The sequence below is a fragment of the Pezoporus flaviventris genome, unplaced genomic scaffold, assembly GCF_033815535.1.
Source record: "Pezoporus flaviventris isolate CSIRO_AGI_PZ_B2104156 unplaced genomic scaffold, CSIRO_AGI_Pfla_v1 ptg000082l, whole genome shotgun sequence".
Classification (NCBI taxonomy): domain Eukaryota; kingdom Metazoa; phylum Chordata; class Aves; order Psittaciformes; family Psittacidae; genus Pezoporus; species Pezoporus flaviventris.
The window spans coordinates 2,426,057-2,440,365 of NW_026892630.1; the positions used below are offsets into that span (position 1 = coordinate 2,426,057).

The 14,309-nt window shown below is 38.8% G+C and overlaps 1 protein-coding gene and 1 long non-coding RNA gene across 3 annotated transcripts in view; one reads left to right on the forward strand and one right to left on the reverse strand.

Annotated features, from left to right (window-relative positions):
- Nucleotides 1–227: 227 nt before the first annotated feature.
- The window catches only part of DYNLRB2 (dynein light chain roadblock-type 2), a 199,497-nt gene continuing 185,415 nt past the window's right edge, over nucleotides 228–14,309 (reverse strand). The window contains exons 2-4 of the mRNA XM_061475039.1: nucleotides 6,297–6,373; nucleotides 2,699–2,866; nucleotides 228–539 (exon numbers count right to left, since the gene is read on the reverse strand). Of these exons, the coding sequence (XP_061331023.1) occupies nucleotides 496–539; nucleotides 2,699–2,866; nucleotides 6,297–6,373 (289 nt within the window). The 3' untranslated portion in view covers nucleotides 228–495. The remainder of the gene's footprint in view (nucleotides 540–2,698; nucleotides 2,867–6,296; nucleotides 6,374–14,309) is intronic.
- The window catches only part of LOC133280375 (uncharacterized), a 116,293-nt gene continuing 110,123 nt past the window's right edge, over nucleotides 8,140–14,309 (forward strand). The window contains exons 1-3 of one of the 2 annotated variants that reach the window (XR_009747142.1): nucleotides 8,140–9,066; nucleotides 12,027–12,159; nucleotides 12,975–13,098. This is a non-coding gene — a long non-coding RNA (uncharacterized LOC133280375). Of the gene's footprint in view, nucleotides 9,067–12,026; nucleotides 12,160–12,974; nucleotides 13,099–14,309 lie in introns of those variants that run through there. The other variant, XR_009747141.1, reaches the window with a different exon arrangement.

Genomic DNA, 14,309 nt, shown 5'->3' on the forward strand with positions numbered 1-14,309 from the left:
AAAACCCAGGAGTAAAAGACAGGGCAACATCCAGTCCACTGTAACTACCATGAACTATACTTGTGTTCTTTGGTTTGTGTAACTGGGGGTACTTTGGTTCATAAAGACACACTTACAGATATATGAATATGCAGTCTACAGCTTCCCTTGAGGTAGGATTTCTCCCTCTGGATAATGTTAGGAGTGTGAAGAGAATGATTTAATTGCAAGAATAGCTTTAACATCCATTAAGAGAGTTTTCAGCATTTTGCTTTATTATTGCTCTCGTGAGTATCAAGATAAACATACAATATTTTGATAGATGCATTATGATTTGCTCCAACACAAACTGACATAGCTACAGCTGGGAGCTTTACATTGTCTACATTTCAGCCATGACAGTTACACTTCATGTAAAATTAGTTAGTGCTATGTTTGATACTAAATATCAACAAGTAGTAGTAGTTTAACAGGTAGAACTACATCATTGTCTCTGAAAGTATTGGCATAGTAGGACTATTCACATGGGTTCTGAACAACGACCAGGAGATAATCCTTATCTGCAAAAAGATGTAAAAATGTTTAGTTCAATATTTTATCTTATTTGCTGATAAATACCCTTTATTCATTATTCCTCTTCAACTTTTTATTTCTAAAACATAAAAGCAATGGCACTTACATGAAAAACACATTTAGAAAATGTAAGCACTTTGTACAAAAATCTGAGATTACGGATAAGAAAATAATCTGTGTCATACAGCTTAACGATACCAAATTAAAACTATTTTAGTAAGCAGAATGTATGCTTTCAAGAAGCTGTAAAAATATTTGAACAAGATGAAAAAAGTCACAGGATAAGCACCTGGAAGCTAGCACTTGTTATAATAAAAATACTTTTGACATCTGCAGCCTTTCCTGCAGGTGCAGAGAAGTTACTTCAGTTCACTACCTAGTTTATTCAGAATCAAGAACCCCATTTAAAAAAAAAGCAGAAAAGATTTGAATAGACTTCTTCTGTGAATAAATTCTAAGAATGTCAGATTTCAGCTACTAATTCTAAATGCCCAGGGACGATTTGGAAACAATTCAGTTGGGTAGCTATTTAACATTATCTGTTAACATTTCTTGAAGCATCCAGTGAATTTAGCAGTCATATCTGCTTTGGAGAGTTAGAAGCTGCACTCCTGCATTGTCACTTTCATGCAAAACCAACTTAATATAAATCACAGGTGGCTCATTTGCCACCTTCTATTATAGTAACATACAGTCAAGCTTTTGAACAACCGATCTCCCTGTTAGCAAAAGCGCTTCACATTTTATACCACTTATTTTCAGGCCAACATGCTTTAATAGTTGCTAGTCAAAACGTCACCTCTGAAAAATAAGTGAAGGGCAAATGCAAAGTAAGAATCAAGTGCATCAGTTTAAATCAATGAGCAAAACCCATGATTTAAAAAATGCATTATGCTTACACTCCAAAATAGAAATTAAACTAAAATTTTAATCTTGGTACCAGCTGATGACTAATGTTAACACTTAATGACAGTGCCAGGTTTCTTTCACACATCCTGGTTTCATAGCAGCATTATAAATAATTCTAGCAAGGCATGGTAATGCATACCTAGTGCAGTACCTCTGCTCCACATTTGCTATGAAATCAGAATTAGAGGACTGCCCCAGTAAAAGCTGGTTATCACCAACAGTCACTCAAAGAGATCCCTGAAGCTTCCTCTCTGTTCTGCATACCCCCATTGGACACTTCAGTCACAGTCCTGCACACTATTGGTCTCTCGCTCAGCTAGTGCACACAGCAGGATCTCTGCTCCACTCTGATCTCACTTCCACTTTGCCTAAGTCACCTTGTACTGGTAATTGAGCACAGCTTCACCATAGCTTACAGAATCACAAAACCATTTGCATTGGAAAGGACCTTAATGTTCATCCAATTCCAACCCCTGGCATGGACAGGAACACATTCCATTAGACCAGGCTGCTCCAAGCCTCATCCAGCCTGGCCTTGAACACTGCCAGGGATGGGGCAACCGCAGCTTCTCTGGGCACCCTGTGCCAGGGCCTCACCAACATCACTGTAAAGAATTTCTTCCTTGATTTTAATCTAAATCTACTCTCAGTTTAATCTGTTTCATCTGGCCTTGTTATCTATTTTAGAGACACAACTAACAAATTAACATATATTTGTATTTATTGTGAGTGAGAAACAGATTACTATATTCCTGTGGTTGCTTTAAGGAAAATAATTGCATCACAGTTACTATGTTGGTGATAATACTGTGTATCTGTGACACAAATCCTATCTATGGCTAACATGCCATAACATACTAAGTAAAAAAAACATTTTTAAGAGAAAAAAGATTATTTTTTGCATTTGTTTTGAGCTAAAATATATTTCCTGCCTTTAATAATATATATAGACACACTCTGCTTGATATATATTTATTTGTCCAGTTTTGCTTTGTGCAAACCCATGGAAACCAGAACATTAATCAGATCTAGACTTGCTTTGCTGTTTCTGAGCTTGAATAATATGAACTCTGCACATTAAAATCTTAACACATCTGGGTATATGATGAATATATGGTTATGTTTTCATACATTTATTTTCAAAAATAGAAATTTTCTGCAGTAGCCTTTTTTGTAAAGGAAAAATCCCAAACTTGAAAAGACATACAATTCTATTGTTATTTTAATAGAAATATACCTGGAGCTACCATAATTTCATGTTTCTTCGATCTGATCCTAAGAAAGGTTAGATCATTCTGAGGGTCAATGTCTCGTACTGTGCTCCTAGCTTTCATGATGAGCTGCTGAAGAAGAGCTGCATACTGGACTGTTGTAGAGTTATCAAGAGTTGTTCTAACTGGAATTCCTGAAAACAAATAATTCTCTAATAATCATTCACTTTAATTGTATATTCTTCATATACAGCAGATCATAAGAGGAAAAAGAAGGATTTCATAGTGTTTTCTGTTTTGTAGCAGAAAGGAGTTATGTTGATTTCAGGTATCTATATACTTTTAAAAGTATCATTTATATTAATCACTGGTAATTAAACATCGAGTTGTCCTGTGAAACTTTGGAAAGAGCCTAATTGCTGTTCAGGGCTCTTAAATACCTACCAAGTTCCATTCTGTAGTATTTAACCAGTTATGGTGCCTCATCAGTTTAAACAGTCACCAAGTTTGCATCTTGGCTGGAAGAATCCAGCCCATACTTTAACTGTAGCATTTAGCATGTGCAGCAGTAGAAATTACACATTCCCAGTGAAAAACCAAGAGCAATCAAAGGGCAGAAGTAGCATGTTTGCATTTGGCAAGCAAACCCACCCTTGGAACAACCCCTTCCAATTAGCAGCAAAATATTGACAATTGGTAGTACACAGTGTCCTGATCCCAACTTCTAAAAATATGACTACATAAGTCAGATTAATTTTTAATGATTTAATGAATTGCTGCTTATCAATGATTTGTCAAATAATACTTTTCATATTAATAGGCTACCAGGTGAAACTAAAATCAGGGTTCACTCTAATCCTAGAAGTGTCAAACTGTTTGGCTTTAATAAGCATGTTCCACTAATAAAAATTTTATTTGACCTACTAGCAAAGACAATTGATTACAAGCTGGCAGGGCAGTTTTCTCTTTGCATACATTTATACTGTGCCTTCCAGATGGACAGGATAGCAACACAAAAACAGAGCAATATGACTTGAGCTGAAGAGTTTGATTATAAATGAAGAATCAACATGTAAAACCAATGAAAGCCACAATAAAGTGTTAAAGGCAAAGGAGTAAAAGAAATAACAGAACCCCCTCAGATATTAGACTACTCCATAGTTTTCCTAGTAAAGTGTTATTTGACTCACTTGAAGTCTGTGCTGTCACTTGAAAAATACTTTTTAGTTCATAGGATGTGAAGTGTAGGGAAGAGTACAGAATGACACAGTGGACCCTTTTTGTTGAATGTTTATTACACAGATTATAACTGATGTTTTAATGGAAACACCCAGGTGTTCCCAAGCACTGCATTAGCATGAGAATATGTATATAATCACATCATTAAAGAGTAAGTCACTTAAAAGCAGCAATGAATTAGTGTCAGGTTTATATGACCTTATACCTAGATGATCACTTCAACAAATACAGCACTTTAAACAAAAATGGTAAATGTTAAATGATCCTCCAAGGTCTAATAATAACATGAAAATGCATGGACACTGGTGACATCCTTAGATTAAAACTCAGCTATGACTGCTTTAGGACAAATTCTCTTTGCCTCTGCCTCCCAATTACAGAAAGGCAAATAAATCCTTCATTAGAAATGCTGCAGTGTGATCTTTCTCAGCTGTGAAAGACAGCAACAGTTAGTGAGATTTTCCAAATAAACAAGGTACACTTAGCATAGTGTTTCAATGAACAAATCAACTTTAAGCATTAAAGTAAGTGATAGGCAATGTTTGTATCAGGAAGCTTTAATTTGCTATTTCACCTGCACACTATTATACCTACATGTACCTACACTACTATAAAATCTTAGTGAGGGACAACCATTTATGTCAGTGAAAAGAGAGTTTTATCTTTTTAGATTAAATACATTTCTATGGAGAATAGTCTCTGTTGTATTCACAACTGGCAATGAAACATATCTAAATGATAAACTAAACCCAAAAATCCTGCACTAGTTTTGTCCATCAGCTTCAGCCTGGCCACGTGTTCTACAAGTTTGTGAGGATGAGGAAGTCTGAACAGGACCCAGGGAACTTTATACCTTGCTATGAACAGTCTCATGTACAAAAAAGGGAGGTGGAATTATCTCATTCTTTAGTAAATCAAAACTGAGACAAATGTAATCCAAAATAGTCTTTTAAAAAGCATGGTATCATACTAACTCTGCAGAGCTCTACCTGAGGTAATGATGCACAGCAGTAGTACATCTGATTGGGAAAGCATATGAGACCAACATTATGCCAAGAAGTCTACTGTTCCAAGTAGCAGAACGTAAGAAAACTGGGTTAGTTTTCTATTTGATTTCACTGGTGGTTTTGCCTTAAGAAGTATATCAGTCCACAAGCTCAGAAAGGATCATTTGTGTTATCTAAATGCTTGATTTTGTTCACTTTTCATTTGCAGCTTAGTCCAAGTACTCATTGGATCAAGTCACATTCTGTTCACTGAAACAATACAGAAATGGCTGAAGCAGTACTTGTTCTGCAGCCAGGCTGCATTTCACTGTAGCTAACAGTCACATCTAGACATGAGCATGTGCAGGCAAAAAGCAGATTTTCAGTTCCTATTTGCCAGGCTATGCACTTCTCTCTTGACCTGCATCATCTATTATGTGAACAAAGGCACTTTTTACTCAACGTTTCCAGGCACACAAATTAAATTGTCTACATTTTCTAAACAACATTTAGGCTTTCTTAGTTTTCTTGCCTGCTGTGGCTAATCTGCTGCTAGCGCCATAGTTTTGGGGACACGGGAGACTGTAAAAGTGAAGAGGTCAGATAAATTATAGGCAAGGTCACTTGAGTCTACTTTGTAAGGGAATGGTTGAAACACATTAACCTGGGAAGCTTAGCTCTTGAAAACTGGTTTCTTTGCAAGCTTTTGGCTTGCAGCCTTCACAATCACAGCCAAAGCTGGCCTGACATGAAGCTTGCTCTTCCACCTATGACAACACACCATAACACAACTTAAAGAGCAATTTAAAGAAATTGTGAATATTTAGCAGTGCCGAGGAATGGCCCCCAGAGTAGGAAACAACTTTGTTCAGTAGAAACTTTTCTCCTGATGTTTTTGTCCTGTCGTAACTTTTCAGAAGAGGGGGGCAGTGAATTTTCTTGTTTATACAAAGAATTTTGGACTAAACACCGGTAAAAGCAACATCTCAACTCCACGTGTTCTCCCTTTCTACAACCTACCAAGAGACACTCAAGATGTGGTTCTGAAAAAGAAAGTATAGTTTAGTTAAACAAGGGGGGTAAGTAACAACATGGGACCTCTTAAATTTAGATTATGATATTTCTAGCCATTTCTTCAGAGAAAGCTTAAGTCAAGGCTCTGCTTTCCATTAATTCAAATGAAAAACTACATCATATGGGGAGAGGTTGAAGAAATGGCCTCTAACCAAACGTTCGTGTCTTGAAATGAAACATACATTCTTCAAAGTCACACCACCTTCAGGAAACATCGCAAGTGGGCTGCATTAACACCTCAAAATCTGCAGTTTTGTGCTTCGGAGTTACAATGTGCGTTACCACTACCAAGCTTGTTACTTGGAGAAAGCAGATGGCGTTTTACCTTCGGCGTTTATCACAATAGTAGCGATAACACCTTTGTGGGACTGAATCCTCTTTAGGGTTTCCTCCACTTCAGCCTGTGGGGAGAGAGGACAACACCGCACAACACCACCGCACAACACCACCGCACAACACCACCGCACAACACCACCGCACAACACCACCGCACAACAACACCGCACAACAACACCGCACAACAACACCGCACAACACCGCACCTCCGTCCGGCGGCGTGCGCGACCCCTGTGAGGAGGCCGCGGGACCGCCGTGCCGCAGAGCAACCCCGGGGCTGAGCCCGCCGCCGTCCCCCCCCGTTCCCCAGCCGCTGGCCGGGGCGGTGTGCGAGCGCAGCGCCATTACCATGGCTCCGCCACCTCCACGCCGGCGTTGCTATGGAGCGGCGGAAGTGACGCGACGGAGCGGGTGCTGCCGTGGGCGGGGCCTTTGCGGAGGCGCGGGGCGCGCCGTGCGGCCCCCTGCGGTGGTTAGCGCGGGTTCGAGCTGAGGTGCCGGAGGGCTCCGGCTGCGTAGTGAGGCGGAGGTAACGCAGGTTGCCTTAATTCTTGGTGTAGAAGGGTTTTTACTTAGCTTACTTTAAAGATGAGGCTGATAGTAGCTAAACGCCAGAGATACTAGGTTATTGTTATTAGAAATAACGTTTTTTTTCTTTTTCCTGTAAGTGTTGGCCTTGCCCGTGTTGTGTTTTCCCTCAGAGGTTACGTACCATGTGGGTGTGTGGAGCTGCTTGTTCATCAATAGATGTTTTCAGGTCTAGGTGTACTGTGGTCACTGTGTATTGGTATGTAAAACACCTCTGCAAGAAGCGCCGCTGCTATAGTTTACAGGACTTAAAATTGCAATAGGCCGCTTTTATAATACTGGAGTGTAAATAAGTTACACACGTATTTCTGTTCCCCTTTACTGAAGTAGCAGAGGCATGGATTTCACGTGCAAGGTGCTTGAAGAGCCATCATTCTGTATGCACACATTAAATAGTGCTGATGTGTTCAGAAGGCTCTTACGTGTGTATTTAAGAGGGGCTAGTTTTGCTCAATTTTATATGTTGTATATGAAGCTTTTTGGGCACCTTGCCACTTCTAGCTGCTTACCTCAAAGAGCTGTCAACTTTACAGTTTGGTGTTTTGGGAAGCTGCCTCTCCCTATTATTTTTAAACAGAGTGGTCTTAAGAACAAATTAACAATCTGGTTATTAATCTGTAACCATTTAAAGATCCAGTTGTGTTTCAAAGTTGCAACAGTATCAGCATGTAATTTAATGCAGTTTATGGCCCGATGTTGCAGTGCAAGTAACATCAGTGAATGGGGTTGCCCTATCTATTGCAACCATATTATTCTAGGCATTTATTAAGTTTCAGGCTGGCAGGGGCAGCATAGATCAGAAGTGTTGATGTTGCTGTGTATTCAGGTAAGTATGTAACAGAATTGCAAATCTGGTTGATGAAGGAAAGGGGAAATTACCAGAATTACCAGTATTTATATTCTGAAAGCTGTTATTTGGAGTTAACCCAGCACCCTATGACATGCTGTAGAAGGCAATCAAGCACACTGTGCCTGTAGCTGATACTCATAGGATAGTTTGAGTTGGAAGGGACCTTCAAAGGTCATCTACTCCACCCCCCCTGCCATGTAAGTCACTGTTTCAGCTGTGTGTTTTCACTTGCAAACAGTTTAGCCAGAGCTGCAATTTGCCTCGATAGCACTTATGCAGGTTTGCCACATTGAGGTGTGTGGTGTTCTGATTTTTTTTTGGAAATGAGGTATCTTTACAGATTTGTTTTCATTTTATTTGAAAAATTGGAAGCACTGGTGTGTGATTATTGAATCTGACTGGAACATCTGCTGAACAGTTTTGTTATAATACAGTCAGTAGGTGCTCTTAAATGGAAACTTACAGATTACACAATATAAACAGGGTCCTACTGTTGGTGTTGGTCACAGGAGTGATCCTTGCTATTACAGTCCAATTGAAGTCAACACACTGTAGGATAACATACTGTAAAGCATAGTGGTGATCTTACCTCCAGTAACTGGACTGGCAATTGCAGAGATTTAGAAAAATGAAAAGGAGGTACTTCTCTACTCTGCTGCCCTATTGCTCTTTTTTAATTTCAAAGGCTTCTTTCAAGACCACTGTTTTCCCAAATGGTTGCAAGATGCTTACATGTCTTTTTAAAACCAATAAAAATACCAGCTCAGCTTTACAAAAACACTGAACTGGAGACAAAATGACAGATAGCATGATGCTGGATTATTCTTGGAAGCATTATATATGCTCAGCATGAAAGACTGAAACATGCAGACTTTTACAGATACTCAGGCTTTGTCTCAGACTTAGGCACATAACAATAAATGAAAATACTTTCTTTGCTACTTGAAATTTAACTGAGAATTCAGATTCCAAGCAACAGATTTATTATTTTGATATGCAGCAGTGAATGCAGTATTAGGAACGCAGTGATACTGCTTGAGAACCAGAAACCCTTCATAGTCTAGGACTGGAATCTATCAAATGCTTATCTATGTGAATAAGTTTAAGTATTTGCTAGTAAAAGTAACCAGAGATGCTTAAACTTCAGGTGCTTGCACTTGTAGTCTGGTGTTTGAACTAATTTCTGCATTTATAGTTAAGACAGGAAAATCAGCTGAAAGATGGAAAATATTCAACTGTTCTTTCTCCCTCGCTCCCCATATTTGACACAAGATGTAATTCTCCACATGGAAGCTAGGAAGGAAGAGGATTTTGCTGGTAAGTACATGAGAATTTTATTATTTCCTTGCTGCTTTAACTGAGAGACCAGGAAGAGGTAGGGAGGGAGTAAAGCACTCTGAGGGACTTGAGCTATACTGAAGTGCTGTAAACAGTCTTGATTTGCTGCCAGCCATTATGAAATAGCATAAATCATTCTATACAGGAAGAAATTTGTTTTTTATAACCAGTGATCTTGATTGCAAGTAACTCTAAAGGTCTGCCAGCTATTACAATAACTCCCTTGCCTGTGTGGTGGGAGATCTCGAGAAGTTTTAGTTTTGTTGGCCTGTACAGTGCAATGAACTCATCCATGACAAATAGTGTTGCTGGTGATGATGGTACCATTGGTTGTTTCAGTTTAATCCTCTCTGCCAAACATTCTTGAAGGAAATTTTGTATAAGCAGATAATGTGGCATAGTAGCTTGAAGCCCATTCTTAGCACACAGTCCATATGAGTATCTAAAAATAGATGACTGTGTGGTATTACATGATCATTTTGACATGATACTGACAGAAAGAGAAATATGAATTGTGTTCTGGTGTAAAAAAGTTTGAATATTTAGTGAGGATGTGTCACTATATATGACTGCTTCTGGGCAGTCACATATCAACCAGTGAATGGGAGGTAGAGTCTGGATTTCCTTCCTTAAACCTCTGTGGAGCAATTACACTGTGAATGTTCTGAATTAATTCTGTCTTTCAGTCTCTAAGAAGCTGGCTCACTTTTGTAGAAGCAACAAGGAGGCTGAATTTTGCTATCCTCAGAAGGCTTCCGGAGCAAAAGTGTTATTTTGTGGCAGCAGCAGAGGAAAGTTATGGGGGAGAGTGTGCTAAGCTGAAAGTACTCAGAGTGAGGTTTGGGGTGTCTGTGGATGGAAAAAATAATCCACAGTGCTCCAGGGCTGTATGGGTCCTTCTCCATATCTTTTAATAGCTCTGCAGTAAGCAATCTATTGTATCTCCTTATTTCTGTGAAATATAATAAAAACCATAATCACTGTTGTTAAATTGAAAACCTCTTCCCTATCCCCTGATTAAAATTTGGTTTTGATTTTATTAAAAAATCCTTTTAAAAAGTGAAAATAGAGAAAAACAGAGTAAAGTTAGTTGTCCTCTCAATGTTATGAACAAAACTGCAGGGAAGATCCTGCCTTCCTCCACCTAAAAATGGATCATAGCAACCATGTCACCTAGAGTGGATGAGCTCAAGATCTTTCCCTATCTGTCAGTTGATAAAGTTTTATTTGTTCTTATCTTTTTAGCTTCTTGAATCCAAATATATTAAGTTGGGAAAGTATTTAAAAAAACCTGCAAGTCATGTAGGCATGTATGAAGCAATTTTATTCTGTAGATAAATATTAGAATGAAAATTTTCTCAAAATATTTTTTTGTGTAAAGATTTTTTTAACATTTGAGAGCAAATTTTTTTTTTTTTTTCCCCATCGTGTGAGGAATTTCTAGCTCGAATCCTCTAGATGGTGCTACAGCTACAGCACAGGGAAATGAACTGATAGGTTTCGTCTTGCTTTTTAAAATGCCACTTAAGTTACATATTGTACTGAAGGATTAATGACTTCAGCTACAATACTACTTACAGGTTTATGCAAGGAGGAATCCGCATAGGTGGATTAGCTATCCTCAGCTAAGTAAGAATAGAACTTCTTTTATAGATACAGAAATCTTGCAGGGACCTTGTCTTGTGTGGTCAAATTATCCCCTCATCTCTTGAAACCATACTTTGAGTGCTGACAAGGGCAGAGGTGGCCAACTGTAGCCTGTGGTGCTGATTAAGTGACAGCAATGAGCCTCTTAAACTCCCAGCAGATGTTGCTGCTTTTGTATGCTAATGGGAACTTCACAAACCATTTTCTCTTCCGAGAGCAGATGTAAGTACATGAAAATTAGTTTCTTGTATCAAGAGCAAATTGATAATAACCTTGGTTCAGTTGGAAGGCAGAGGCTGTAGAGGCACGTTATTTGTTAATTGCAGAAAGCTTATGCAGAACTTCCTCAAAATTAATTTTTTTGTATTCTGCTAACTTTTCTTGTACTGAGGTAGTTAAGCAAAATCTGAATTGTGAGCACACTGCTGCCTGGGCTTTTAAACCATCCACTCAGAGGCTTTCAGACTGGCATGTGAATCTGCTCCAGTACATTTACCTTATCACCTTGAAGGTAGATACTCCCCTGCTACCTTGGTTATTTCAGTGGGTTAAGTTTAGTCAGAACAGGCATGTCAGCTTATCAGCAGTATTCCTCAGCTTTTGATGACCTTTGTGTGGTCTGCTGTGAATATACAATAGAAAGTGTTGTGCATCACAAAGGAGGATGCAGTGCCATATATGCTGATGTTCCACAGTCCGGTCTGGTAGGAAATGCCCACTGAAACAGTAAGAGTTTAGAGAATGACTCTACTGATGGCTGAATGATATTGAAGTTAGCACCATTGCTGACAGTGAGGGCTGTGTTTCTGGTTAACTTGTATGGAAGCACTGGGCTCCAGAACTGTGAAAACAGAGGGGCATAATCCAGGAAGGATTATTATCCAGGACTGCTATCCAGTCTCTGTTGTAACCGAGCCTTATATTTAGCTCAAGGGTATAGACTGTGTCCCATGTGTCCTTTGTAAGAACAAGAAAAAGCTTGCCCATCTTTTTAAGACATCTGTCCATAAAAGGTGTTTTCAGACAATAATAAAGGAGTAGCCTGAGCCATTGAACTGTATTTTAAAACTTCATTTCACCTGGATAATTCCATCCTTTCTGATGTAAGTTGACACCTTGCATTTTAGGTTCTTTGTGAGGCTGGACTGCATTTGGTTACCTTTTCTTTGGACAAGAGCTATATTTGCCATTACTTGAGCGTTCTGGGTGATCTTTGGAAGTCCCAATTAAACTACTGCCCAAAAATGCAACATGTATTTTGATGATGCAATATTCTTATGTATTATTTCATCTCAGGTCTGGAAGAGTTCCAAAATATCATACTCAGTGTTGGCAAACCAAAGAAATATGAAAACACCTCACTAAGTATACACACGACTAAACATCACGAGATTTCTCCAGCACTATTGCTACCAGCTCATTTAGCAGGGTAAGAGGTAACTGCTTGGAGCAATTTTGCTGTTAGGAATTTTTCCTAAAGGCTTTCTTTCAATGTATAATATGTTTACAAACTTAGTTATGAGAGTTACTGGGACCACTGTTCATAGAACAGTGATGAGAAAAGTAGTTACAACAGAAGTAATTATGAGGCAGACTAAATTTAAATTTGTTATTTTGGAAAAATCAGAATTCCTGGTTTTAAAGAAAAGCAAATGCAATTGCAGATTTTTTTTTTTTACATCAATTATTGCTTGGAAGACTTCTGTGTTTATACATGACACTGACCCTTTCTCAGCAGGAGAATGCTGTTACCAGTAACTCCTAGGCTGGATTACTTGAAAGCCAAGAGAAGGCAGAGACACTTGTTCTGTGATTCACATCCATGACTTGTCTGACATAACTCAAATTGCTTGTGAACTTTCTGTCCATTGTGAAAACTGGGATTTTTTTGTAGTTATTATCATAATCAAAATTAGTGTAACTAGAGACTTGTTGTTTTGGCATTGACTTTAATCTTGCATTGTTTTTAGCTTCTCTTTTTAGGCATCTTAATGTGGTGTGTCTGAGTCCAAAACCAGAAATAAATTCAGTAGTAAACCAGAAGGCTTTTGGAGGTGGTATGTGGCCACTGCAAAACTTGTTGGGATGAGTAAGGATTTGCACTAGATCAAGTTGTTTTGTAACCCAGCATTGCAGCCTCACCAGCTGCGTTCTTCCTGGATGTGTCACTGTGACTTAGTAAACTTTTACATGCTTTAGTCACATTTACCAGGAAAGCTAACTAGAAAAATGTGTTAAGTTCAGTCTTTCTACAGCTAGAAAGCTTAGAAAAATGCCAGCAGAATGATAGCTGTAAAAGTAACCTGAAGTGGCATCAAAGAAGCATCCTGTGACGAATGTCTGCAGTGCTCTTGGAACTGGCAAGCTCACAAGTAAATGTAAAGGAATGACTGACATCGTTAGAGTGGAACCAGAAACCACGGTGAAATACTGTATGCTGTCTTTCATGTGGAGTAAATGTTTCTGTGAGATTGTACATGTAAATTGAAAAATAGCCACTGGTACATGGTTTCCAAGTAACCAATGTTTAAACACGGGTAGGGGCTTTCTAAACACAACTTGCATTACACCATCAATCATGACTCTTGGAATTTTGCATTCTCTTTCAAGTGGACACTTCAGTGTATCATCCATAGCAGTGATCTGTGGTGTCAGGGTAGGAGCTGTTGCCAGTGGCCAAATGTTGAAGGCGCTTTTCAGTCTAATCCAGTTCCTTTCCTTCTCCCTTGTGTATCTTATATTTTATCAACAGAGAATACCCTGTTTCTCGAACATATGTTTTCACAACAGCTTACTGAGTAGGGGAGGTTATGTTGGTTTGGGAAGATCTCATCACCTTTAGAAACTGACCTTTCAGAAGGTGCCAATTGTCAGAATGCCTGAGTAGATCACAGGCAGGATAGTATGTCCCAGTATCCCCTTGAGCTCAGGGGAAGAAGTGAAATGGGAAACTGAAGTGCCAGAGGTGCTGATATCCTTCCTTTTATACTAACATCTTTCCTGGATTTTATGTAATATCCAGGTTGAACTCTATATTTGAGGCAGTTTTCCCATCTTCTATGCAGTTGTTTTAAAGCTTTATTGCCCCCTATGTTTTGTGTGGCCTTTTCCCAGGCTCTCCTTTTGTTGCTGTTTTGCTTTGACCCATTAAATATTTAAGATTTTTTAGGGAGGGTTTGCGCATGAACGAAAACTCAAAACTGTTGCCAGCTTCCTTATGTGCAGCAGCTATTATGAGTAAATATGTTCGGTAGTGATTTGATGTTAAACTGTTATCACAATTTGTGATAGTGCAGAGTGCTGGTATTTACAGAGAATCAGGATGTGATTCTCTTGATCAAAGAAATGATCTCTACTGTGGTACGAGCCTGTTGTTTGACAGCATTTGTCAGTGTCTTCTTCCTCCTTTCTGACAAGAGAATCTGAGCCTTTTCAGTCTGCACAGCCCAAGGGTTTATGCTGAATAAACTATGCTTGGAGACTGTCATGTCAATATAATAAACAGCTTTGGTTCTAGACTTAAAATCCTTAAAAAAAAAATGCCAGTGATAGTTGCCAAACAAATGTTAAAAGGATACC